Source organism: Herpailurus yagouaroundi, unplaced genomic scaffold (genome assembly GCF_014898765.1).
Source record: "Herpailurus yagouaroundi ecotype Mexico unplaced genomic scaffold, PumYag 188, whole genome shotgun sequence".
Classification (NCBI taxonomy): domain Eukaryota; kingdom Metazoa; phylum Chordata; class Mammalia; order Carnivora; family Felidae; genus Herpailurus; species Herpailurus yagouaroundi.
This window is the reverse complement of record NW_024412419.1, coordinates 38,751,610-38,778,684: the sequence shown is the minus strand read 5'-3', so window position 1 is coordinate 38,778,684 and position 27,075 is coordinate 38,751,610. Positions and strand designations below refer to the sequence as shown.

Genomic DNA, 27,075 nt, shown 5'->3' with positions numbered 1-27,075 from the left:
ACAGGACAAGTAGGGACAGTGTCCCTGTATTCTGTGACCTTATGACAGTGCCCCACACCAGGGAGATCCCTGTGCCCCCCAAGCGTCCCCTCTCCTGCTGGCCACAGAGCTGTCCGGACAGGTGTCCCTAACTGTGACAAGCCCGCCCGGACCTCAGGGCTCACCCTCTGGCAAGTGAGTCCTGATGGTAGTGACACGGGTGCTGTCCTGATTGCTTTCTCACAGTTGTATTCCTGGCTGGCTGGATCCTGTTGGTTGGAAGGTCTCCATCTCCCCGAGAGGTCTGAGGCCAGGAGCGCATGGTGCCCCTGCCCACTCTGCTCTCTGTCCCCACCTCCCTGGAAGTCACTGTCTGTACCGCAGCACGCACACAATTGCGCACAGCCTTCTATTGTTTGCAGACAGTTTTGTGTGAGTTCGCCAATCTGCCCCACGTAGACGGCGCCCATCTTGAGGCCAGGGAGCCCATGTCTCTCCTTGCTGGAAGGCAGAAGGGAGCCCCAAAGGAACTGGCCTTGGGGATTTTGAGTCCCCCTTTCAACCTCTTACACCTGCAGAAAAGTAGACTCAAGGTTCCTGTCTCAGCAGGCTGCTGTGGGGACTGGCTGACCTCGGGCTGGCGAAGCACTTAGTCGGGGGTTCCCCACATCCCAGCCATCCTCCACCAGCCCAGCTCCAACGCCACCCGCCCCTAAAGCCTTCCCTCCTCTCCACCCCTTTCCCAGGGCCCCCTAGACCTTGACTTTTATGGTATGTTTTACAGTCTGCTTTGTAAAGAAATATTTCTCTCTGTGACTCATGCCTTCTAGATTTGACCTACCTGAACACCTGTGAGTGGGTAGGCCTCCCATATCACAGGAACGTCATAGGATTTTGTTACGTCAAATAATCTACCTAGACCCCAGAGAAAGGGTTCTCCGGCGAGGCCCTGTGGCCACATTTTACGGACGAGGAAATGGAGACTCATAGGGCCGTGCCTTGCCCCAGACCCCAGTTGCTTAGTGACACAGCAGAGGCTCCAGCGCTCTCTCTGTGACACCCGGCTGCCTTCAGAGTGTGCTGGGGAGGAGTGAGGGCTGACTCAGGTCCAGGGAGTACTGGCTATGGCCTGTTTTAAGTGAGCACTGACCCAGGGGACTGGGAAGAGGGGCTCCCACGCCTGCTGGCAGGGACCGCTGAAGCCAGAGACACTCACACACACAGACAAGCAAATGCACACACATGCACCCCACCAGGGTTGCCACTAAGGGTGAGGCACAAAGCCATCCAGAGGGCAAAATTTAAGGAAGCGCTCACTCTCAGGTGCACGAAAGGGCAAGGCTGGCCCAGAGAGTGAATGCCTCCTTAAATTTTATCTCCTGGTTGAGCGTCCCACTTAGGCTCAGGTCATCATCTCCAGTTTGTGGGTTTGTGAGTTTGAGCCCCGAGTCGGGCTCTGTGCTGACAGCTTGGAACCTGGAGCCTGCTTCGGATTCTGTGTCTCCCCTCTCTCTGCCTCTCCAATGCTCATGCTGTCTCTCTCTCTCTCTCAATAATAAATAAAAAGTTAAAAAAAATTGAAAAAAAATTTTTATCCCCTGGGTGCCTGGCTGTCCTGCCCTAGTCCCCTATATATGATTCACACACCCACATACACCCGTACGCATGTGGGCGACATATGCTCACACACATACACATAGGAAGCCCTTGCTCTCAGACACCCCAAGGAAATACAGGCGCCATTGCTGAGTCCCGACTGAGTCCACAATTGCTGAGAAGCACCGATAATAGACATGGTTGGGAAAGTGAGGTCCAAGATATCCAGAGAATCTGCTCTGTGTGGTGGGTCAGCTCTGGACAATTTAGACATGAGGCCATGGACCTGTGACCTCCCCGTTCTTGTAACCTATGGTTTGAGATCTGAGCAGAGGAACTCCACTGTCCAGCCACGCCCTCCTGCCTGGGCCCCCACTTAAGTGATGGGACATAGGTGGTCATGGGGACCCCGCAGAGACCTTATTTTCAAATGAGACCAAAAGACAGTCATTTGCATGGGCCACTCGTTGGGCCAATGTCAGGGCCACTAGCAGTGCTCTGTCCCTGGGATTCATGGTGGCTCTTCCCAGATGAGGACAGAGTTACTGAGCAGGTGGGCAACAGCAGCAGGACTTGCTTATTCTAGAGATCTGGCCTCTTGGTCCCCTGGTGGCTGAGCACTGTCACTGGAGGGCTCCGACCTCTGCTCAGACCATGAGAATATCCTGTCGAATCTTCTGCCCCGATCAGAACTCCCTGGCAGCTCGGTGCCCTGAGCCACTCAGTCCTGGCCCTGCAGCCCTATGAACACACATGCCCCTGTTCACTAAAATGTGCAGGGGCCACGTGAGCGTGCACCTCAATCTCACGGACGCACAATGCCTGCTGCAGCACCTGCATGAGCTGATTATCACAAACAATATGGCGTCATCATGAATGCTTTGTACATTTGATCCACAAATATTTGTATAACCTTCATAAATCAGTGATTCTCAAACAATGTTTCCCTGCAGAGCGGGCAGACGCGCTCACTGGTATAATGCAACTGAGCAAGGGTGGCAGGAGAAAGTGCATTGGTGGACAAACCACCTTCGAGTTCAAGGTGTAATTTTTTTTCCATTTAGTGGCACAACGTCGTACGTTCCTTAGGATCTGGGATTGAGTTCGCAGCACACTATACTTTTTGCTACGTGGAGCTTGCCGTGTGGTCACGCTCTCGGTGGACGTGTGTGTGACCTTCCAGGTGCCCTGTCTCCTGACAAGTATCAGAACAGCTAGTGTTGATGTGAGGCTGGAGTTGCCTGATGTCCGCGTGGTGGGTGCAGCACCCCAATTCCGTGAAATCGAAAGATGCACATTCCTGTGTGGGAAGGCATTTCCATCACAGAGGATTTGCACTGCCACCATCAAGGGAGGAGCCCTGTGGGAGCACCTGGGTGGCTCAGTCGGTTGAGTGTCTGACTTTGGCTCGGGTCATGATCTTGTGGTTCATGAGTTCGAGCCCTGCATCCTTCTCACTGTCAGTGTATCCTCTGTCCCCCTGTCTGCCCCTCCCCCCCCACACACACTGTCTCAAAAAAAAAAAAACATTAAAAGGAAGGAGGGAAGGAAGGAAGGAAGGAAGGAAGGAAGGAAGGAAGAAGCCATGTCCCTGGGCCCCCACCTCTCCCTTTTACTTTCTCAACAAGCCCCCTCTCTCCAGGAATATGATATTTGGCACACATGTGCCGGTCATTTAAGGGACCCAGTGGCTTTGCACCAGAGTAAGGACACTTGCCCACACAGCTTTTTCACGTTGCCCCTCTGTCTCGCTCTCTGCTGCCCTGGAGCATCCCTAGGGCTGTGACACCTCTCCTTGAGATTTCTTCAGAAGCTCCCATCACCCCTACACCTCCCATCCCAGCCACCTGTCTTTGTCAGCTCAGGCTGTTACAATACAGTGCCATGCACTGGGTGCCGAAACAACAGATATTTATTTCTCACAGTTCTGGAGGCTGAGAGTATGAGATCAGAATACCAACATGGAGTCTGGTGAGGATGCTCTTTCTGACTTGTAGACTGAGACGTCACACTGTATCCTCACATGGCCTTTACTTGGTTCCCGTGCTTGGAGAGAGAAGGATCTGGTGTCTTTTCCGGTAAGAATAAGCGTTATTATAAGCTCTAATTATAAGCACTGATCCCATCATAAGGGTCCACCCGGGGGGTGCCTGGGTGGCTCCGTTGGTTGGGCGACTGAGGTCATGATCTCGCCATTCAGAGCTTGAGTCCCACGTCAGGCTCCATGCTGACAGCTCAGAGCCTGGAGCCTGCTTCAGATTCTGTGTCTCCCTCTCTCTCTGTCCCTCCCCCACTCATGCTCTGTCTCTCTCTATCAAAAATAAACATTGAAAAATTAAAAAAAAAAATAAGGGTCCACCCGTATGACCTCATCTAACCCTAATTACCTCCCGAAGGCCCCACCTCCAAATACCACCACACTGGGGATTAGGGCTTCAACGTATGAATTTGAGCGGGGGTGGGGGGGGGGGGGGGGGGATACAACATTTAACCCATGACACCAGCCATAGAAATCATCATCTACTTTTTCCTCTTTCTCAGATTCACAAACCACATGGCCCACCACTCTCTAGAGATGCTTCTCTTCCCAACCTCTAATGCCCTGAGACTGTCCCCTCTCCTCCTGGCCTATTTCTCTCCTAAGTGGATGCCCAGTCTGGCCCCTGGGCCTGGATCACCTGAGGGTATACTCTAGCTCCTAAAGAAGCATCCAGGGTCCCTCTACTCTCTGCCTCTGACGCCCCGCATGCCTGCACTTGCCTGGCAGTGCCCTGCACAGGTCTCTGACCACACACCCTGCCCCCCCCCCCCCCGTAGCCCACGCTTAGCTACTCCGGGGTCCTGTGACACACCCTCACCCTCTCACCCAATCGTTCATCCCCTGGCCACACAAACCTTGAGCTCTAACTCCAAATTGTCTCAAAGGACATTTGTACTCTATCTTTAAGTTTAACGAGTGAACATGCATGGAACCCTTCCGTAGGTTCTGGCCTTTGGGGTTGCAGAACTCAAGACACCTGGCCTCCGCCTTCTTGCTGACATTCTAGAGAGAATGGAAACAAATTGGACTTTCAGCCACAAGCCAGGAGAGAAAGGAAAAACCTCAGTCCAGATAGACACAAAATGCTGAGCCCGTGGGAGAGGAGGATGTACGGGGCAATGATCGGGGCAGGGGTGGGTGCCTACACCGAGGCAGGGGCAGGATTCCATCAGAGGACTCTGGGAGGGACCAGCAGGAGCAGAGATGTGGAGTCTTAGGTGTGTGTGCAGCCGGCAGGGACCAGAGTCAGCTCTGGGCAAAGGATACAGCAACAGAACGTCAGCTGGGATTTATAGGGGGCTTTGACCAGAGAGGCCAGGCTAAGGTGTTGTTGATACAACCCTGCTGTCAGGGTCAGGAAGCCTGGGCCAAGTGCACTCCATGTACATGTTTGGGAGTGTTTTACTCACCGTGCATGAAAACTTGCATCCTCTCCTGGCTTGACTTCACACTTCCCTTGTTGATTTTCATAGTCCCTTTAGCTCTCTTGCTGGAGCCGCATACCTATTTTATCCTCTTTGGGCTTTGTGGTATTTTTATTAAGAGGAACAGCTTGGCAATAATCTGTGATAGCTAGATGATTCGCATTACCAAAATGTTCTGATTTCTCTCCTCTCCCATCCCTGTTCCAGAGTATCTTAGCCTGGTGATTTTCCAAAATAATCTTAGAGTCCTGTTTGTGCTTCCTTTTCATCCAATCATTAACAGGCATTTGTGGGCAAACCGCTGGTATACAGTTTGAGAACATTCTATCCCACTTCCCTGACACTGTTTCCCACAACTTCCATATGCAAACCCATGTTCCAGCCAACTAGTCTTTGTTTCCAAAACACATCGTGTGCAGTCCCACCTCTGTGCATTTGCCCATGCGATGGCAGCTGCCTGGAACATCATCCCTACTCCTACCCTTTAGACAAGGTCCCACCCACATTCCACTTCCCTAACCCGACCCTTTCTGCTCCCCTCAGCTTTAGTGACCCTCTGGTCTGTCTCCCCACTGCACTCGCCTCCGAGCTAGGCAAGAGCGAGAACTCTTTGTTCTCTCTACATCCCTAGCACTTGGACATAAAATCCTGTATCAAACCAGGGCTCTGAAAATGCCTATGATGGTAGTTTTTTTTTAAGCTTATTTATGTATTTTGAGAGAGAGAGAGAGAGAATGAGTGGGGGAGAGACAGAGACAGAGGGAGAGAGAGAATCCCAAGCAGGCTCCAAGAAGTCATCACAGAGCCTGACATGACTCTATCTCACAAACCACGAGATCATGACCTGAGCTGAAATCAAGAGTCAGATGCTTAACCAGCTGAGCCACCCAGGCACCCCGATGATGGTAATTTTGACATAATCCTCCAACAGCATGTTTTTGTTTTGGAGTTGACCTACCTCGTACATTTGAGCTTAGCGAATAAAGCTTTCCCAACATGAAGCGCACTTGGCCCTTTCACACGATATTGCCGCAGGCCCCCGATGGGGGCTGTTGAGGTTGGGCCGCAGTGACCCCTGGAAATAGCAAGTATTGGCAGGCTTGGGCAAGACTGGCCCAACAGGGGTCCTTCCTCGTGGATGTTGGGCACCAGCTTGGCAGGGCGGATGGCCAGATTTAGGGCCATCTGTAAGGACCAAAGCTTACAAGATTCTCTAGGCTATGAATTAAGTGCCCCAAACTCCTCTGGCACATAGGAGATATATGCTAGATGTTTAGTAAATATTCACTAAATGAAATGACTATTTAAAAAATCTGCTTTATACAAGTGTTTCTCAAGTGTAGTCTTCACTCCAGCATCAGAAGCTCCCGGGGCTCTATTAACAGATGTAGGGCCCTGGAGTCTGCACCCATCACAGGTGCCCAGTGATTCTGCTGTGGATCAGCTTTTGAGAACCACAGATCCATAGTCAGCCCACCAAGGCCCAGCCAGAGGTCTTTCACAGGTAGAGACTGTCAAGCCAGCCTGCTGGGGAGACAGCCCTTCTTCCTGTACAACAGCCCTGCCTCACCGAGATTTCCCATCTGGCTGTGGGCAAGAGTGGATCAGACTGACATACAGTCTCAAGTCTGCTCTTAGCTGGCTGTGCACAAGCCAGTGCACACACTAGCCCCACCTCTCTCACAGAGTTATGAAAACCCATCTCCGATAAAAACCAAGGCCCGAGGGGCGCCTGGGTGGCTCAGTCGGTTAAGCAGCCGACTTCGGCTCAGGTCACGATCTCGCGGTCCGTGAGTTCGAGCCCCGCGTCGGGCTCTGTGCTGACAGCTCAGAGCCTGGAGCCTGTTTCAGATTCTGTGTCTCCCTCTCTCTCTGCCCCTCCCCCGTTCATGCTCTGTCTCTCTCTGTCCCAAAAATAAATAAACGTTGAAAAAAAAAATTTAAAGAATCACTTATTTGCCAACACTTTGAAAGGGCGCTGCAAATGTTAGGTGAGTCCATAACCAACCCTTAAAGTCAATCCGGAAGGCTTCTTGAAAGAGGGAGAAGCCTGGAGGTCCTGATTGACTGGGGGTTGGGGGGGGGGGTACCCAGCCTGGCTGGGTAAGAGTGATTGACACCTACATGGAGGCTTTGTTATGCTGATGTTGACATTAAAGAAGAATTTGCCCCATGATAGAAGGATCAGGAATGGAGACCACAATGGTGGCTCTGTAGGAACCATAGTGAAGGCAAGAGGAGAGGGGCACATAGAGAGGATCAGATGTTAGAAAGTGCCCTCTGCCTGACTGAGCCTGCCTTATATTGTGAAGTCACTTGGAGAGGCAGCCCAATATCCCAGGAGAGTAGCCCAAGGACGCCTCCCTGAACCTGCTGGATCCAGTTCAGAGCTAGAACCCTGTTGATCTGTGCATTCGTTTGCTGGGGCTGCCATAACAAAGTACCACAAACTGGGGGGCTGAAATAACAGAAAGTTGTTGTCTCACGGCTCTGGAGGCTGGAAGTCTGAGATCAAGATGCTGGCAGGATTGGTTCCTTCTGTGGGCTGTGAGGGGGAGTCTGTTTTTCATGCCCCTCCCCCAGCTTCCCGTGGCTTGCTGGCCATCTTTGGTGTTCTTTGTCTTGTGGCAACATAACTTCAGTCTTCGCATGGCATTCTCCCTGCGTCGTCACTGTGTGCCCAAACTTCCCTTTTCTTAAGGACGCAGTCCTGTTGGATTAGGACCCACCCTAATGACCTCATGCTGATCATTTGCAAAGACCCTATTTCCAAATAAGGTCACATTCTGAGGTACTGGGGGTTAGGACTTCAACATATGAGTTTTGAGGGGACACAGTTCAACACATAACAATCTGAGTGTTGCAGGTTGGTGATCTGGGTCAGCCCTCCACCCAGCCCTGAATGGACCCTTGGCTGCTTTAGGTCCAAATGACACCAGCTGTAGAAGCATCTGTTGGGACTGACAGAAGAGGAGGAGAAACCAGTATGGGTTCTCTAGAACTTTTCTTGTGGTGTCCACCCCAGTGCTCCCACAGAGGAGAGGACTCTGCTTCATAAACCCGGAACCTGCAGACAAGACCCTTGAGTCTGGGTTCACCACATAAGCAAATAAAAATGACAAATGAATAAGCTGGTAAGAGGAGCAGAAATGTTTTTCAGGGTATGCTGAGATTCAGAACACATTCTGCCCAATCCCCACACTTTTCTTCCTCCTCTGTCTGCCAAGCTGGCCCCAGCCAAGGTGGTACCCAGGTCCAAAAGGGCCTTCTGGAGGGTGGAAACAACAGGGATTTGGGTCAGAAAACCTGAGTCTTGACTGTGCCATGAAGTGAGTCTGTGACATTAGACGGGTCACCTCCCCTTCCTGGCCAAGAACGCTCTAGAAGGGCCCACAACTCTGGCACTAAGATACTGCCCATGGACACCTCCATAGTCAGTCAGCCAGAGCGCCTCTCTCTGTCATCATGCAGGTCACATGGCAGCCCGGGGGAGGGGGGCCCACTGCATGCCACTTTCCTTCATCTTCCTACAGGTGGCCTCAGGGCCACCCACTGGTAGCTTCCTGTGTGGAAAAGTTGCCCAACGTCCTGCCACAGAGCTCTCTGTGCACACCCTCCCGGGGGTGTCTGACCTCTGCTCCCAAGCCTGAGGGCATTCCTGGAGTGGCAGCTGTTGGATCGGAAGGACAATAAAGATCATTTGCTGCTTTCAGACCAGATGAGGAAACTGAGGCACAGCCAGGTAGGGTCACAGAGTGGGTGGAACCCAGGTCTCAGCACCCCTGTTCCCTCCCCTGAAACCATAACCTGCAGGCTGAGTCTACCTCTGTCTGTCCCCTCCTGGTTCCTTATGCAGCTGTGAGTGTGGCTTCTAGAGTGTGTAATCCACTTCGCTATGGTGCCAGGGGGGCCAGGTTCTGGGGGCCCAGCTGCCGTCAGGTGTGGAAAACACAGATACGCGGTTTTGTCACACATTTTGCTCTGTGTGTCGGGCTCAAAAACGCGGTTCCTCTTCATTTGTTCCTACCTGTTTTGCTCCACAGGACGGCCAGGCTCCCCTTCTTCCCCCTCCCACCCCAGCCCTGAGGGCTCTGCACCTGCACACACACACACACACACACACACACACACACACAACCCTTCCAACTGCCTCAAGTTCAGACCAAAGCTCACCCTTTCCAGCCACCTCCTTGCTGAGCTTGTCAGCCACCTCTTATCTTAATTAAGACCTCAGAAGCATAGAATCCCCGTTAGAGAGAATCTCCAAGGTCATTTAGTTCAACCCTCTAGGTGAGGCAAAATTTCCCGCTTCTCTTCTTCACGTGATTTCACTTCTATTCAAGATGTCCTTCGAACCTCTGGCCTCTCAGTCACTGCAGTTACCCCACCTGCCGGCCGCTGCTTCCTTCCCCCCTCCTTCTGCCTCTCCCTCTCCCTCTGCCACCAAGTCCTCCCTTGTTCACCAGGGGTCCTTCAAGCTACCTGGCCTCTTCCTCCCCTCCCCACCTCTGGGTGATTTTTAAGTCAATGTCTACAACACCCACATTTATAACACTATAACTCTGAGCTATAGAACCTGGCCGAACGTTACATAACATATGTCCTCAGGATGTGAATTATTGATGATTCATCCTCATACACACACACACACACACACACACACACACACACACACATGTGCACACCCCCCACCATAGATATTCCACAGGCTTGTCGAAAGAATTGAAGGAGATGTGCATGTGAACGGATTTTAAAATTTTAAGGTTCTATAACGTGTCAGGGATTATTAACTTGTAAGTTTCTCAAGGGCAAGAACTGTGTCTTCTATGCAGAAACCATCTCCCCACACACATCCAGCCTGGAACATTATTAGACTTAGAGGGGGTACTCATTGAATTGAAATCTAACGAACTGAAAATTGCTTTAACATAGACCCATATTTTAAAAAACAACATTAATATCCCCAGGCCTCTGACCCCAGGGAGGGTGATAGAAAGGTGGGGCACAGTGATTTGTGTGGCTGCTGGGCTTCTAAGTACATGTCCAGGGCGTGCTGGCATTGTCACCTCTCAGGTCTCCCTGCCCCCTCCCCCCCAGATGCAGAGGCCTGAGACCTTTCTCCTATAGCCCCTGGTGTGTCACTTCCGGAGAGTCTGGAGACATCTAAACTCAGTGAGAAGGGCCGAGAAGAATGACCTCTAATCAACCTCCAGCCAGCACTGGAGGTCCACTGAAGCCTCTGACCAGAACTTTATGTTTAATCAATTAATTAATGCTTTCAATAAGCATGTATTGAGCATCTAATGAGTGGATATAAACTCTGGGCAATCATCAGAGGAACTTTTTAAAATACAGATTTAGGGACACCATGGCAAGAGAGTCTGGTTGAACTGACCAGAAGTAGAAAGTTTCCAAATGTCCTAGGTGATTCCAACATGCAACCAGGTGGGAGCATGGCTGTCCCCCTACAAGGCAAGCTTATATGGCCAGATAGGACACTGCACCTGCCTTCAAGGAGCTAGGCATCTAGCTATGCAGACAAAGCAGCGACCCTGAGAGAGGCCTAATGAGATTCAGATAAGGGGCCATGGATAGGGGCAGTCGGGGATGGGGGAAGATAGGGGATAGTGGAGGTCCCTGACAGCTGGTCCAGGAAGGCTTCTATCTGGGGGAACGTGAGTGCAAGGTGAAGATTAGCCACCCCAAATTCACATCCTCAGAGAGGAGGCTTCACCTCTTCTGGGAGAGGAGGCAGCGTGCCTCTAGTTGGAGAACCAAGGAAGGAGGAGAAATGGTACCCAACCTTAATCACAGGGACAAAGTGGCCCATCCACTGTGTGGCTTACCGATGTAATGTGTGGATCTGAGAAAGCTTGCAGAGGCTTCCAGAAATCTCTGAGACAGCCCCAGCGGGGAGCCTAGCCAGGGAAGCCTCGGGTTTGGCGACCCTTCAGAATAGCCCGTGTTTTCCCCCGTGCCTCCAGCTCCCCAGCCCCTGAGTTCCAGGCATCCTGACTGCCTTCAGGACAGGGCAGGGCCTCACGTCAAGTGGGACTTTTCTTAGGAAGCTTAAGGGTCTATTGACATTTACGGCAGCTCCATCGTCCGGAAATCCATGCACTGGGGCCCTTCCTGGGAGGGAGGTGACAGGGTTAATCTAAGGGCTGGGGGAGGCGGAGAAAGGCCTTGAAACACACGGTGAAGCCAACCAGATTAATAGAGGAAGAGAGAGGGGGGTAGACCATTAGGAAGACAAAGAGAAAATCATGCTGGAGCAATAGAAAGGGAAATCTAATATCAACTAGGGAAAAATAAATGGAGATTAGGGCAAACAAATTAGCTTTAATGGGTTCAATGCTAATACAAGAATAACAGCCGAGCTGCGAATGCCTTTGAGGGGAAGATGGGATAAAGAACCTGAGCAGTCATGCAGGCAATAAAGATGATGCAGGGAGGGGGTCGGCCAAAGGAGCGCAGAGGCAGAAAGAAGGGAACACTCAGGGTGAATGGGCAGGGGAGAGGCGGTGGGAGGGCTCTGTCATCTTTGACGGGACCAAGGGACTGGGGCAGGGAAAGGGCTGGGAGGAAACGAGAATGGGAGGCGCAGGGGCAGTCAGCAAGGGCTGGAAATCAAGGAACGGAAGGCAATCCAAAGAGAGGGCAGAAGGACCAAACCCAGAGCAGGAGAGACTGGGCACAAAGGCAGTGGCGAAGCATGGAAATAGAGTGCAGGATTAACATGAAGAGTACGGGGAAATAGAACTGAATTAGGTTAGGGGCCCCTGGGTGGCTCAGTCGGTTAAACATCCAACTCTTGGTTTCGGCTCAGGTCACGATCTCATGGTTTCATGGGTTCAAGCCCCGCGTGGGGCTCCATACTGGCAGTGTGGAACCTGCTTGGGATTCTCCCTCTCTCTCTCTCTCTCTCCTCTCTCTCTTCACCTCCCCCACTCATGCTGTCCCTGTCTCTCTCAAAATAAGTAAATAAACTTAAAAAAAAAATTTTTAAAAAAAAGAACCAAATTTATGACTAAAGAAAATTATAAAAAAGGAAAGATTAGGGCCTCAACGAAATGAAAACCTGAGAAGGATCCTGAAGTGGGTTTTGGAACGTACCCCTGTTTGGTAGGTGATGTGAAGACACTGTGGCTCTTAGAGAAGGGGCTGACTGTTCTGGAACCACCCCGTGCTGCCAGGGGCGGGGCCGGGGGTGGATGGGCCGAGCGGCACCTGGAGGCCCTATGCCCGAGTCTCTGTTCTGCCCCTTTGTAATGATGCAGCCTTGGGCAAGTTCCACAGGGCCTCTGCTCCTCATCTCCTCATCTGTAGAATGGGGACAATGTGCTACCTACCTCAAAGGTTGTCATGGGAACTAATGAAACGATGCACTTAGAGTAAGTACCTCCTGCAGATGGGCTCTTAGTATTATTCCTAAGCATTGACTAATGGGGGAAGGAGGTTGAATCCTGAAAATAGCCCTTGCTTCCTTCTTCCTTCCCCTCTTTCCTCTTAAGTCCAACACTGGCAAGATACCAAATTTGTCTCTTTCCCAGCTGGAGACTAATCCAGGGGAGACCTCTTTCCCCACCCTTTGTCTCCCTCCCTCTGCCCCTCCCAGCCCTCTCTCCCTGTGGAGGAGGAAAGAATAGTGCTAAACCCTCCCACCCTCTGGGCTGATCTAAGGCAGAGCTTCTAAGGGAGCCAAACTTCTTATCCCATTGTTCCTAAGGGCCTGCGGGGACCCTCAAATTTACCGGAATGACGGGATGAGAGAAGCTGGGAGCTGGAGCTTGTCCTCATGGCCTCCCAACCTGGAGACCTCTTGGGCTTCGTTAAAGTGCACAGAGGCACAAGAGGGACAGAGCCCAATGGACCAGGAGAATAAATCAACATGGACAAGCCCAAGAATCTATGAATAACCATCTCAGCAGGGGCTCCAGTATCGGGGGAAGCCAGAGCTGGGATTATTGCCTGTCCCTTAGGGCATTCCAGAAACTTCCAAGAGCAAGATAATGACCAGGCCAGAATAGGCCTCTTCCCTTTCTTTCCCCTAGGAGCAGTGACTCCTTTCTGCAGTTACCACCTCAGGGTTACCTCAGTGTTTCTTTGTGCTCTGTTTACAGCCCTCCAGCAGCCAGATAAGCAAGCTCCTACATTGAAGCATCTCTGCGGAAATACCTAAGGACAGGTCTTCTGAGGAGACACTGACTGATAATGCTACTTAATGTCAGAGAGGTCTGAGGAAACAGGATTCCAGGACTGGCTTGGTCGTGTCCTTGGCCTTGAACACAGAGCACAGTGCTGAGCTTCTTGGCACTGAGACCTGGGACACCAGTTTCTTTCTTTCTTTCTTTCTTTCTTTTTTTTTTAACGTTTATTTATTTTTGAGACAAAGCATGAACGGGGGAGGGGCAGAGAGAGAGGGAGACACAGAATCGGAAGCAGGCTCCAGGCTCTGAGCCATCAGCCCAGAGCCCGACACGGGGCTCGAACTCATGGACCGCGAGATCGTGACCTGAGCTGAAGTCGGACGCTCAACCGACTGAGCCACCCAGGCGCCCCACCAGTTTCTTTTTTAACAACTGGATCCTGTTAGACGTAAAAGGCTGTCACTGCCCAGCAGCTCTGAGCCAGAAACTTCTCCTCAAGTGTGCCTCTGACTCTGGGGTGTCCAGGTCCCAGGAGGGGTAGCTGTTGACAAGACACAGCGGTCATCCCTAGCCCGAGCTCTCTCTTGTGGCTCCTTCCCTCGGTGCGCACTTTAGTCTCCCCACGAGAGCCGTAAACCCCGTGAGGGTCACTCTGTGTAGGTGTCCCCACATCTTTCTCCATAGGCCCTCCAAGGCCCAGGGTTAGAAGGAAAAGGCTTCTCACCTTGGAGCCTGCAGGCCCGCCTTGGTGACAGTCTCCCATGGGAGTGACAGGGAGCCCCTGCAGACCAAATAGGCTGTAAGTGAGCCATGACAAGTGCCCACACATTTCATGCTGCCGTCAAAGGCTTGATGTAAAGGAAGGCCTCTGTGTTCATCCCATGGCTCCTACAGGAGGGCAAATTTCTCTTTTCCTGGACTGTGATATCTGGACCCCTTTTAAAATAGCTCGTGTCTAAGAGAATATGACTTTGCAAGACAGAATTCTGCTTAGCGCAAAGAATGTGTGGGCTTCACTAAGCTTGTTCGGGGCCTGTTTACTTTCCTTCCTGTCCCTCTGTCCCTCTGTCCTTCCCTCCCTTCCTTCCTTCCTTCCCTTCCTCCCTTCCACCCTCCTTCCTTTCATCTCTCTCTCCCCTCCTTCTTTCTTTCCTTCCTTCCTTCCTTCTTCCCTCTCTTTCCTTTGTTTCTTCTTTCCCTCCCTCTTTCCTTCCTTTCTTCCAATAATTAGCCAGCATTTATTGAGTGCCCACTGTGCACCAAGCATTATACTAGATATTAGTGCTTCAGAGATATAAAAAAATCATCCCTCATGGGGCACAGTCTATGTAGCAGGACACAGCCAGTATAAATAGATGCATATTCTGCCACGTGTAGTGGTAGAGACTATGTCCTGACATGTTTAAAAGGAAGGACCAGGGGTGCCTGGGTGGCTCAGTCAGTTAAGCGTCCGACTTTGGCTCAGGTCATGATCTCGCGGTCCGTGAGTTCGAGCCCCGCATCGGGTCTGTGCTGACAGCTCAGAGCCTGGAGCGTGTTTCAGATTCTGTGTCTCCCTCTCTCTGACCCTCCCCCGTTCATGCGCTGTCTCTCTCTGTCTCAAAAATAAATAAACGTTAAAAAAAAATGTTTAAAAAAAAAAAAAAAAAGGAAGGACCAGAGACAACAGGCAGGAAAGGCAGGGAGACTTCCTGGAGGAGGTAGCTTCCTGAAGTGACTCAAGGTATGCGTACAAATCAATCAGGAGACGGTTAGGAAAGGCCACTCCAGGCATGGAGGACGGCACAAACAAGGACACAGGGGAGGATTTGGATGCTATGAAAGAACAGCACGCAATTCTGCACTGCTGGGTCATCAGAAATAAGGCTCAGGCAGGTAGGAATCGAGGCTGGAGAGGAGAGGTGAGCCAGGGTCAGCTCACATGGACCTTGTCCTCCAGATTTAGTAGCTTAGACGTCACCCATAGGAGATGGGACCACACCCCAGCGGGTTTCTTCAATACTGGGGGGCACACGGTCAGACTCAGGTTTTAGATGGGTTGCTCCCCACAAAAGGCCATGTGTGCATACTGAGAGCAAAGACCAGTGAGTCCAGGGGACTAGTTAACCCCTACCTTTGTCTCAGATTATACATCACTTAGAGAGATTGTCTTTGGTCACCTGGAACTAATTCTATGTCTCACCCTCCACCCCCTTATTCTTTAATACTGTACCCTATTGTGTCCTTCTTAGCACTATCCTAGCAAGAATTATCCATTTGTTTATGCGTTTACTTTTTAAATATCTACCTATTTCTAGACTAGGGGCTCCATGAGATCAGGCATCAATTCTATATGATCAGTCCCAGTAAAGTGCCTGGCATGTGGTAGGTACTCAATGAATACACGTTGAATGGATAAATGAATATTTGGATGTGTGAACACTGGGGATGGCTAAGAAGGTACTGGTTAGGTAAATATTTAAGAGGTAAAAATGTCGTGGCTGAGTGAGTCCTCCCTATGAGCAGAAGGGAAGAAACTAAAGACCATTAGTTCTTTCATGTGGCACATATTAATTGAACACCTAATACCATTTAATAATGAACAAAACAGACACGGTCCCGCCCTCATGGAGCTTTCGATCTGGTGGGAGAAGACAGTCACTACTCCTGTATATAATCATGCAAATGAATGTGAAATTAAAATTTGAATGACTGCATCGCAAGAAAGATAAACGATGTCATGGACGGTGTCTAACCACAGGCCCTAACCTACTCTGCAGGGTAAAGCAAAGCCACCTGGATGAAGTGACTTTGTGCTAACCTATACAGGATGGGCAGGAATTAACCAGATAAGAGGGGAAGAGGTTCCCTCAGGCAGAGGGAACCGTGTGTGCAAAAGCCCCAAGGCAGAAGGACGCACTGGTAGCTCTAAGGTCACACGGAAGCCAATGAGGGAGGGCACGGTGCACCTTGTGGTTGAGGGTGGTGGGAGATGAAGCCAAAGGCAGGCTCTGTGCTTGCGTGGCAGCTGGTGCTTTTACTGACCAAGACAACACTAGAGAGGATGCTCTTTATCACCCAACAGGAGATTTCCAGTAGGAAACTGGATATAAAAGGAAGGGGAAAGTTCTGGGCTGGAGATCCCAGGGGTGCCCATGGGGCCATCAGTACATGGGTACAATGAGAGTGGGCGTGTGATCACCAAGGATGACGGTGTAAAGTGGGTGCAGCACTGGGGTTTGAGAAAAGCCTGAAAAAAATATATATGTATATACATATATAATAGAACAAATGAGAGAAGAGAGCCCAGTAAAGAGAAACAAAAGCAGGTCTGAAGGTATAAGAAACCAGGAGACAGCATTGTCACAGAAACTTCTTTAAGGGGGAGAACCTAGCATGGAACCACTCGCCATCCATCCAGTACCAAGTTTGAGCACACGCTAAGCTGGAGGCACACAGTGAGTTGACCACCGAATAGCAAGGAAGGAAATGAAAGAAATAGGAACAGCAAGTATGACTACTTCTCGAGAGGTCTGGTTGAAAACAATCATCAGAAAACATTTCATAGTCAACGGGGGGAATATTGGGGGGACGGGGAGGGGTTGGGGAAGCGGCATAGAAGAATGTAATTGAGTTTGTAGGTCCAGGGAAAGACCTAGTAGAAAGGGAGAGGTAAGTAACACAAAAGAAAAGTGAGGAGGGGCGCCTGGGTGGCTCAGTCGGTTAACCATCCAACTCGACTTCGGCTCAGGTCATGATCTCGTGGTTTGCGAATTCAAGTCCCACATCGGGCTCTGCGCTGACAGCGCGGAGCCTGCTTGGGATTCTCTCTCTCCCTCTCTCTCTGCCCCTCCCCCCCGTCTCTCAAAATAAATAAACTTAAAAAAAAAAAGAAAAGAAATGTGAGGCTAATTTATGGAGTAGGGTTCCAGAACGGGTAGAAGGGCAAGGCATCAATGTGAAATAAATGAGAAGTAGAAGCAATAGCTTTACCTAGCTACTGTCTCTGCCCCAGTCAGTTAGCCTTGGGGAGAGAAGTGCAAGGCACAGACACGAAGGCCATGCAGCAAGATGGGGCTAAAGCCAGATGCGGAAGGCTGTCTCTCAGCATGCCCACCCCTTTTGTGCTAGTCTAAGTCCTAATGTGCCCAGGGAACCCATAACCATGGATGCCAGTGCAATCCGAAGTGCAGACTTAGGGTGCAAGATGGAACAAGAGGTTGGAACACTAGGTTTCTGTGGTCCTGGAACACTTCCTTTAGGAATGGTTTGAGGCCCTGGCCTTTATTCCAGAAAGGCACCAAGCCAAGGGGAGCAGCTGGGAGGTTGCAGTGGGTGACCACAGGCCCGGCGAGCGTGCTGAGGAGGGACACCACCACCGGGCTAAGTATGGCAGAGCCCAGTTAGCATTGGCAAGGCTGTTCCTCGGCGGAAGGGGAGTAGGCATGCTTGATCTAAAGGACATCCCAAGGCAGCCACAAGCCCCTCCCGCTATAGTCCTACCAAGGGGTCAAACTTCCGCCTTGACACCCTTTGGAGATAAAGCAAAAATCCCCAGGGAGTTACATGGAAATTCTCCCAGAACAACACATTGTACCAGTGTCGCTCTGGGACCGGGCAGAGGTGTGAGGAATGAGACAGAAAGAAAGAGGAGAGTATTGGAGTCTGCCATTTAGAGATCCCACAGTGGAGAGTCAGTGCGATGTGACCATCACAACAGCCCCACACGTTTGAAAAGCATTTTTCGTGTCTCATGTATATACTGAAGCATTAATTCGACTTTTATGACAGGTGCCAGGTAGACAAAGACAGCAAAGGTCCTGGCCTTGAGGAGGGCCCTTTGGAATATAAATAAAGAGACTTATCAGTGCCCTCAGTGACATGACAGAGACTTGTATAAAGGACTATGGGCCCAGGAAAATTCTCCATGTGTCTTAAAGTTCTGGGATTGGTACACATAACAAGAATTTTAAGCGATGAGCGTCTCTATTTTCCTCCTACCATTCCTGTTCCTTAGAGCTCTATACGGAGTGAAGAAATTACCAAAGAAAATCTTAATGCCTTCCTGAATGGCACTTTTCCATAGTATACACTTCCGGACAGCAGGCTTCATCTGGGGTTTTGCAAGGATCAAAACCCCTCAGTGTCAAAACCCCTCAGTTTCCTTCTGTGGCCCTGGGAAAGTCGGCATCCCTTTGTCTGAGGGCCTCCGCACTCAGAACCTGCTTGTGTCCGGCCAAGCAGTCTTGTCTTCCTCTACCATACCCACCCATGACGCTCCAGACCATGCAAAGGGCCTTTGCTTTGGAAGCTTCCAACCTCTTTCGGGTTCACACCTTCCCACTAGTCCAACCAGGAGCTCCCACTCATTCCCGGCTTCCGGCCTCAAAGCCCACCTCATTCACAGCTGCATGGAAAGGTGGTCAGCACGGTGGGCGGCCCAGCCCATCCCGGTGCAGGAAGGAAGGCTGCACCCACCTCTGGGCATTTGGTGGTGACTCACCCAAAGGACTCCACTCCCCCACACCGGACATAGGAAGGACAAAAGTCCTTCCATTACGGGGACTCAGCTCAACGCCTCAAACCATACGGGCCATCTCCATCTTCTGTTACCTCCCTGCTACCTGCCTGTCCTACACCACAGTAAATGTCTTCCAGTGCCTTGAGAGCGCCAAGACCTTGTGCGTGGATTTATTTTCCTGTGGATACTTCTTCACCTGGTTACCTCCTGGTCATTCCTCCCTGCAACTTCCATCTGACCACTTATGGGCTCCCCTAACACCTGAACTTACCTTTTTCAAGAAACTTCTCCCTCACCATGGTGATTCCCAATTTATGTGACTGCATCCCCCAAAGATTGTAAGTTCCTTGAGAGCCCGGTTTCCTGTCCTAATCAAGATGGCATCCTCAGTGCTCTGTACCTGAGCCGTGGTAGGCACTTCATACGTACGCGTTGAGATAAAAAGAAATGAAAATTTTAACATACAAATAATATGAATTATTATTCTTAGAAGGTAGGGCTGAGGTGGTAGATGTACAAATATTTAGTTTCTCTCAGTTTTCTTTCCCTGCCATTGTCCAACCTAAACCAGTGGTTTGCAACGTGTGGTCCCAGACAAGCAGTATCGGCAGCATCTGGGAACTTCCTGGAAACAAATTCATGGTTCCATCCTCGACCCCCTGCTTCAGAAACTCAGGGCACTGGGCTCATCAGCCTGTGTTTTTAAAAGTTCCCAAAGTGATTCTGATGCAAGCTCAAGTGTGTGAACCACTGCCCCAGTCCTAGGTCCAAGCTTGGGACATAACATTCAACCATGTGAATATTACAAATTAGAAAAACATTACACTTCTATCAAGATTTCCATCAAACCAAATACTCCTACACCCTCATTTCCACATCTTCTTACAGCACTTGTTATGGGTCAGCATGAGACACAGGAAGAAGTTTCATTCAATGGATGAGAACAGTAGTGCTGAAAAAAAAAAAACCTACAAACTTTCTCAAATGATAAAAGTAAAAACAGACAGAGTCGGTGCAAGAATCTGGCCCAAAGCTCCTTGTACAGCAACACAAAGTCACTCAGAAGCCACTAAAATAAAATAAAGCACCAGAGCATTTATAGTTTAGGGGCCAGAGGTATGAGAACACCTTCCATTTCACACTGATGCTGGATGATCCAATAAATAAGCCTTCAGGAGGGTTCCTGAGGGCTTAGGTCTCTAAGAATCCTGATCAGCCCTTCAGGAAGATTTAGGACAATAGCCCATACGGCTTCAACAGAGAAACAGATAGGGCTGATATATTTTTTTTAAGGCACCATATCCAATTCAGGTCACCCCCAAAATGGCGCTTGGTTTTTTCAACTTCTACCTTTCTAGGGGTGAAGAACTCCACCTTCAGGAAAGCTTGCTTCCAGATATAGAGGCTCTAGCCCCCACCCCCAAACACCTGAACCTTGGTAGATGACGTGGCAGATCGAAGTTCTGGAAAATGGGGACAAAGCTGGACAGTTCACGGTCTTGTCTGCGTTTGGGTGGCTGTCTGGCGCCCCCTTGTGTTCAGTGTCTGGACCCAAACGAGCCAAAAGACCATAAGGATGGACGAATGAGGATCAAGTGGCTAAGCCATTCTCCAAGAATGGCCTGTAGCCATGAGAAGCTAGCCGCATGGGCTCAGGAGAGGGTCATCTGGGATGTCCTCCCAGCCCTGGTGGGAAAGCACTCGCTGGGACAAGCTGCCTAGCAGAGCACAGGTGGAAATTGTGCTCCAGCTCACCCAGTTGCCTCCACCAGGGAGATGGATCACTGTGTCCCTCCTGCTGGGTATTTGGCCAGCAGGCTTTTTCCTCCTGACTTATTGCCCAGGCCAGAGGCTTATAGCCTCTTTTTTTTTTTTTTTTTCTTTTAAGAGAAATTGACTATTTTGCTGAAGCCAGCTTGGGCCCCTGAGGGGACATTGCAAGGCAGTTCTGAATGTGCTAAGTCAGTGGGCGATAATGGGCACTGTGTGCTCTGAGAGGCGCTTCCCACCCTTGGCCATAAATAGTCCTTAACGGGCTCACACAGAAGGCTTGGCACTGGCTCTTCCTCCTTGCCTGCTCGCTCCCCCTGACGCCCACCCCTCAAGCTCCACCATCCCAGCCATATCACCAAATCATGCCCCAGTGTGGAAAGATCTCCTTCATGCCCAGACCATGGCACCTTCAGTGCAGTCCCGCAGGGGCAATGCCAAGCTTCCAGGGTCAGTTCTGGACTCAACGCAAGTGCAGGACTCAACCCAAGAAGCACTGATGGGAGCCTTAATCTTTAGCTAGAGCCTGGTTGCTCCTCAAACGGGCTGAGTCACCTAAGTCATAAATCAGGCCACTGAAACTCTCCAAGCCCCAGTCTCTTCATCAGCAAAAGGGATATTTCAGCCTTGGAATTAGTCCAAGCTGGTCTAGGGATTTTAGAGAGTTGAGAAGGTTGGTAAGTCTAATAGACAAGCACTTTCTTACCTTTAAGCCTTTCACGTGCTGTTCCCACTGCCTGGAACAGTTTTCTCCCTTCACTCCTTCACTTGGCTAACACCTCTTTATGTTCAAAGTTCAGACTTCTCCAGGAACCCTTCTATGGTCCCCTAAGCCTGGGCTTGGTCCCCTTCAGTGGTTCCCATAACTCCCTACTTGGGCCCCATCCCAGCAGTGGTCACGTGGTCTGGTAATTGGCTATTTGTTGGTCTGGGCCCTCACTTTAGTAAACCCTGTGAAACAAGAACAGAGATCACATCTGTCTTATTCACCTGGGCATCTGCAGGGCCTGGCACATAGTAGGCACTCAATAAATACATTGGAACAGGTAGAAGGGCTCAGAATGAAACACAGGCTGGGGCCAGAGGGCAGAGGGCAAGTCGGGAAGGCAGCTAAGGAACATGCACACGCGTCCACGGCTTGTCCACGTTCTGCACAACTGCCTGCAGCCTGACATAGTCCTGGGCCCCCGGGAATGGATGGCAGGGAGTTCTCTGCCAGTCCTGTTAGTCCTCTGGCCCATAAAGAAGAAACCACGGGGTCACTCACTCGGGCCAGGAGCCCACACACAGGGCCTGGGCCCACTCTGCCCTGGCTCAAGCAGAGAAGCTCTGCTTCGGTTCATTTGTGTTTGTGTTTCTCAGTGCAATTGTGCTTACAAAATCTGGCTCTGACAAATGTAAAGACCACTGAATGCCCTCATCTGATAGATAAGGAACGGGGAGCCAGAGAGGAGAGGGGACTTGCTCCAACATCACACAGCTCGGTGTCAGAGTAGGAAGACTCTGCATCTCCAACCCCTTTCAGAGGGAGGGAAGAAGGTGGTGGGGTTGGCATTCAGAGAGGAGGGCTGAGGGTCTCAGAGGAGCCTGCGCAGGTCCAAGAGGTGCCCAGACTGCAGCGCGCCCCTCTGTGGCATCATACACCACCCCCCAATGGGAGCTGGCCTCCCTCTGCAATGGGAAACAGGGGGCATTGCATCAGGAGAACCCGAGGGCACGATGGTTAGAGTTCACGTGCACGGTCTCTCATGCACACAAGCACCCACACCCGGGCTAATTCCCACCCACCCGCCCTGCCTGGCCCCTGACAGCTGTTCCTGGGACTACTGTCTTCTTAGGCCACGGAGGGCTGAATCAGCTAGGAGGGGCCTTTGTGAACGGCAGACCCCTGCCTGAAGTGGTGCGTCAGCGCATCGTGGACCTGGCCCACCAGGGAGTGAGGCCCTGCGACATCTCCCGCCAGCTCCGAGTCAGCCATGGCTGTGTCAGCAAGATCCTTGGCAGGTAAGCACAAAATTCACCACACGCCACCGTCCCTGCAGGGCTTGCCTTCTGCGGCCCACCTCGCAGCCACCCTCCCTTCCCCCAGGGGACTCGGGTCCATTCCCGATGTCCAGCCTTGGTCCCCGGGACCTGAACAGTGTGATGGCACTTCTGGGCCTCCCCCTTATGCACTGCTCTTCTTCTGTTATTTTCCTGCCCTTTCTTCTTCTTTGTCCACTTCTCCTTCCTTTTGTTTCTCCCTCCCACTTTTCTCCTTTGTCTCATGTCTTATTTTTATAGGCTTCTCTACTCCTAAAGCAGGAGCATCTTCCCCAAAGCACCCCCCCCCCCCCCCCCCCCCCCCCTGAGACCAAAGGAAAAGGAGCCACCACGGAGGGGCACATGATCAGAGGTGGCTCCTGCAGCCTAAGCCCCCCATGAGGGATGTCTGAGTGTGCTTCTCAAACTGGTAACTCCCAGAGAAACGGCAGCAGAAGCATCAGGGGGTCCTGATGAGAGGCAGCTCCTAAGGCCTGGTCCAGACCTACATATAAATCACAGCATCCACTCTGGAAGCCAGGCCTGGGTGCTGTGATTTTTATGAGATGACCAGGTAACACGTATGATCACTAACCACAGAGCAGTGGCTCACAGCCCCGGCTGCACGTTAGAGTCACCTGGGGAAAAGTAATTTAAAAAAAAAAAAAAAAAAAAAAAAAAAAATATAAAAAATATTTATATAAATATAAATGTATGTCTCGGCCCCAGCCCACACCAATTAAAGCAGCTCTTTAGGAGAATGAGCCCAAGTTTTCGTACAGTGCTAAGGCTCCATCAAGTGATTCCAACTTTCTGCAGCCGGAGTTGAGGACCACTGACCCAAAGGTTCAGGTGGAACCAGGAGCAGCAAAGCCCTGCTTCTGGATTGACATAGCATGGTCTGGAGAGCCACTCCCAAAATGCCCCTGCACTGGGGGACTTGGGGCTTTGCATCAGTTCAATGTACCTGTCTCCCTCACCCAACTGATAAGTGGATTCAAGAAGAAGGGCATCTGAGTGACTCAGTCAGTTAAGTGTCTGACTTCGGCTCAGGTCATGATCTCGTAGTTCATGAGTTCGAGTCCCGCGTGAGGCTCCGTGCTGACAGCTCAGAGCCTGGAGCCTGCTTCAGGTTCTGTGTCCCCCTCTCTCTCCGCCCCATCCCTGCTTGTGCTCTGTCTCTCTCTGTCTTCCAAAAATGAAGAAACATTAAAAAAAAAATTTTTTTTTTAACGGATTCAAGTGGAGTTCTGGTTTAAAGAGGCAAAGAGCCCTGAACTGTAACTGAACTGTGGAGAGCCCTGGCTTCCTACCGAAGCTGTCAGGGTAGCATGTGCTCTGTGGCTAGGGTCAGGAAAGGGCTTCCCAGGGTGGGCTGGGGTGCCCCAGAGAGATGAGCCTTGGAAGGCTGTGACAGGCAAGCAGAGTTTTAAAGAACCAGATTTTATTTCATTGTAGAAGAGACCACAGAGTTTCCACAACAAGGAGGGCAAAGCTATCCTGACCTAAGTCTCTGATCCGCCAAAGCAGCTAGTTGGGTGCTCAGAGGAGAGGAGAAGTGGAGAGCCTGGGAGAGTGAGCTTGGCTTATGGGGCTGGACGTGGCCAGGGATCCAGGACAGGCTGGTATTCCAGAGTCCATGAGAAGCAGCTTCAACATGAACCATGTAACCTGGTAGAAAACCAGTGGCCAGCCAGGGGGGAAGGGAGGGGAGCAAAGGTGAATCAGCCAGACCGAGGCAGAGGGCCCAACGATCCAAGCTGGCTTCTTGGGGAGGGTAAAGCCAGGATGGCCAAGAACAGTGAGTCATGCTTTAACTAAGAAAAGCTGGATAGAGGGGCACCTGGGTGGGTCAGTCTGTTGAGCGTCTGACTTTGGCTCAGGTCATGATCTCATGGCTCATGAGTTCGAGCCCCGCATCGGGCTCTGTGCTGACAGCTCACAGCGCCCTGCTCTGTGTCTCCCTCTCTCTCTGCCCCACCCCCACTTGTGCCCTGTCTCTCTTTCTCTCTCTCAAAAATAAATAAAAACATTAAAAAGAAAGAAAGAAAAGCCGGATAGAGAAACCCACCACTGTGAACTTGTATGTACACACGCAGCATGGGCATCACAATTTCCTTTCTAAGAAGGGAAATCTTTTGTTCTCCACAGGTGGCTCTTGCAGGAGCTCAGACACAAGACACTGGCCTGAGGGAAAAAGAGAGAAGCCAGGTGTCCAGGGTGAGGTCTTTAGCAGAGTTCGGCAGCAGCATAAACCTACCCATCCAAGGGAAACAGATAGTGCCAGGAACATCAAGTGTTTGAGGCCAGCCCTGGGGGGGTGCGTTTCAGCCCCCAAACCCCTCCCCAGAAGCTTTGGAGAGGAATGAGAGTCTCTGGCTAAGTCCCGGCCGGAAGACCCCACCTGCTTATTGGGTAATTCTTTGGGGTTCTCTATTGGAGTAGGTACTACGAGACTGGCAGCATCCGGCCTGGAGTGATAGGGGGCTCCAAGCCCAAGGTGGCCACCCCCAAGGTGGTGGAGAAGATTGGAGACTACAAGCGTCAGAACCCTACCATGTTTGCCTGGGAGATCCGAGACCGGCTCCTGGCTGAGGGGGTCTGCGACAATGACACTGTGCCCAGTGTCAGCTCCATCAATAGGTAAGAGGGACACAGCAGCCGGGGGCCAAGGCACCTGGGCTTTGGGGGAATCATGACAGAGACCTGAAGAAGGGCCTGGCTTGGGTAGAGGGGAGCCTGAGGAGGGGCCTACTGCTGGAGAATTAAGCAGGAAGCCCCCCGGCCTCCGGGCAGACATCACACCTCCCCACTGCTAGGAGACATTTCTGCCCCCACCCCACCCCACCCTGGGTTGTACTTTCCACAGTTTCCTTCCTCACACGCTACATCCTTTTTTATTCAATAAAAGAATCTTGAATTGATCCTTTCTTGGGCCACATGACCCCTAACCCGGCCCTCATTCAAGCATTCACCCCATTGTTTAGTCATTCAATTATTCACTCACTACCTCAGTCAATCATTTCCTCACTCACTCATTCACGTATGTGTGATTCACTCGATTTATGTGCTAGGCCCTGGACACACACAATCCTTGTCCTTGTGGAGCTTACAGTCTAGGGGGAAGACAGACACTAATCAAGTACTAATCAAGTGCCCACACAAACAATTGTATAAGTGCACTGTAAGTCCTCCTGAGGAGAGAAACATGCGGGTATGTGAGCTAGCATAGAGCGACTTGGTTTAGGAAGGTATGAAAAGATGTCCCTGAGTAAGAACGATGAGTAAGAGTTAAATAAGTGAAAAGGGGAGCCAAAGGAGCCTTGAGGCAGCACATGCAAAGGACCTGTGGCTCATAGATCTTAGACACGAAGCCGAAAGAAAGCCAGCAGATAGATGGGGAACATGGGGTAGGCTGAGGTGGAAAGGTCAGCAAAGACTGCCTCTTAGAGGCGGGTGGCCATGTCACATATTCTTACCTGTGACCTATAAGAAACTTGGCAGACTTTAAGCAGGAGGCTGACTGGCATTTCAAAAAGTCCACTCTAGCTACAATTGGGAGAATCGAGTAGAAAGGGTCAAGAGCAGATAGGGGCAGGCCAGGGAGTGATCGCGGAGGGAGAGACTTGGTAGTGGCATGCACTAAGTTGCTGACAGTGAGATGCAGAGAGGGGTCAACAGCAGAGAGGTTTACAAGGTCAAACCCACTGAACCTCATGATGGGCTTGAGAGAAGAGGGAAGGAGGCAGACGTGAACTCCGCCTGTATCTCTGCCTTGAGTGACCAATGGAACTGATCATGAAACGGGAAAACTGGGAAGGACCAGGTGTGAGGAGTAAGGCCATGCATTTGATTGTAGCAGGTTGTAATCGAGGTGCCTTTAAGATACCCCGGTGGGCTCTCAAAAAGGCACAGATCCAGGCCAGCGTGAGTCCTGTTTCCTCCTCTTCTCTCTAATAGCCTTTCTTGTCTTCCTTACAGGATCATCCGGACCAAAGTGCAGCAACCATTCAACCTCCCCATGGACAGCTGCGTGGCCACCAAGTCCCTGAGCCCGGGACACACGCTGAGTGAGTGCTGACCTGCAGGCACACTCAGCCTCGCACACCCATACCCATCAGCAAAAACAGTCACACACACACACACACACACACACACACACACACACACACACACCCGCCTGTGCGGACTGAGCCCTTCCACCGACAAAGCCTTGCTGGGTCCCGGGGAAGATGCACTGACATACTTAGGGGTGGAAACATTTCCGGCAGCCTTGATCCAAGAACCCCCACTCCAGTGGGCCCCCTGTCTCCCCCATGGTGGCAGTGGGGGCTCCCAGGGGTGTCACCCACATGTGCTGACCCTCTCCCTCTCTCCCCCACTGCAGTCCCCAGCTCAGCTGTAACGCCCCCAGAGTCACCCCAGTCAGACTCTCTGGGCTCCACCTACTCCATCAACGGGCTCCTGGGGATTGCTCAGCCTGGCAGCGACAGCAAGAGGAAAATGGACGACAGTGAGTGTTGGGGAGCCAGAGGGCAGGTTGGGGTGGGGGGGTGCAGGAGGGCAGTCTGCTCAGGCTCCATAGGGACCGGT

General features: G+C 51.2%; 1 protein-coding gene across 7 annotated transcripts in view; it reads left to right on the top strand.

Moving 5' to 3' along the window:
• The window catches only part of PAX8 (paired box 8), a 59,505-nt gene that overhangs the window by 10,884 nt on the left and 21,546 nt on the right, over positions 1-27,075 (top strand). For 3 of the 7 annotated variants that reach the window (XM_040496800.1, XM_040496798.1, XM_040496795.1), the window contains exons 2-6: positions 3,501-3,653; positions 22,299-22,464; positions 24,928-25,125; positions 26,464-26,552; positions 26,870-26,995. In XM_040496800.1, the coding sequence (XP_040352734.1) occupies positions 3,599-3,653; positions 22,299-22,464; positions 24,928-25,125; positions 26,464-26,552; positions 26,870-26,995 (634 nt within the window). In that variant the 5' untranslated portion in view covers positions 3,501-3,598. Of the gene's footprint in view, positions 1-3,500; positions 3,654-22,298; positions 22,465-24,924; positions 25,126-26,463; positions 26,553-26,869; positions 26,996-27,075 lie in introns of all 7 variants that reach the window. The other 4 variants (XM_040496799.1, XM_040496797.1, XM_040496794.1 and 1 more) reach the window with 2 other exon arrangements.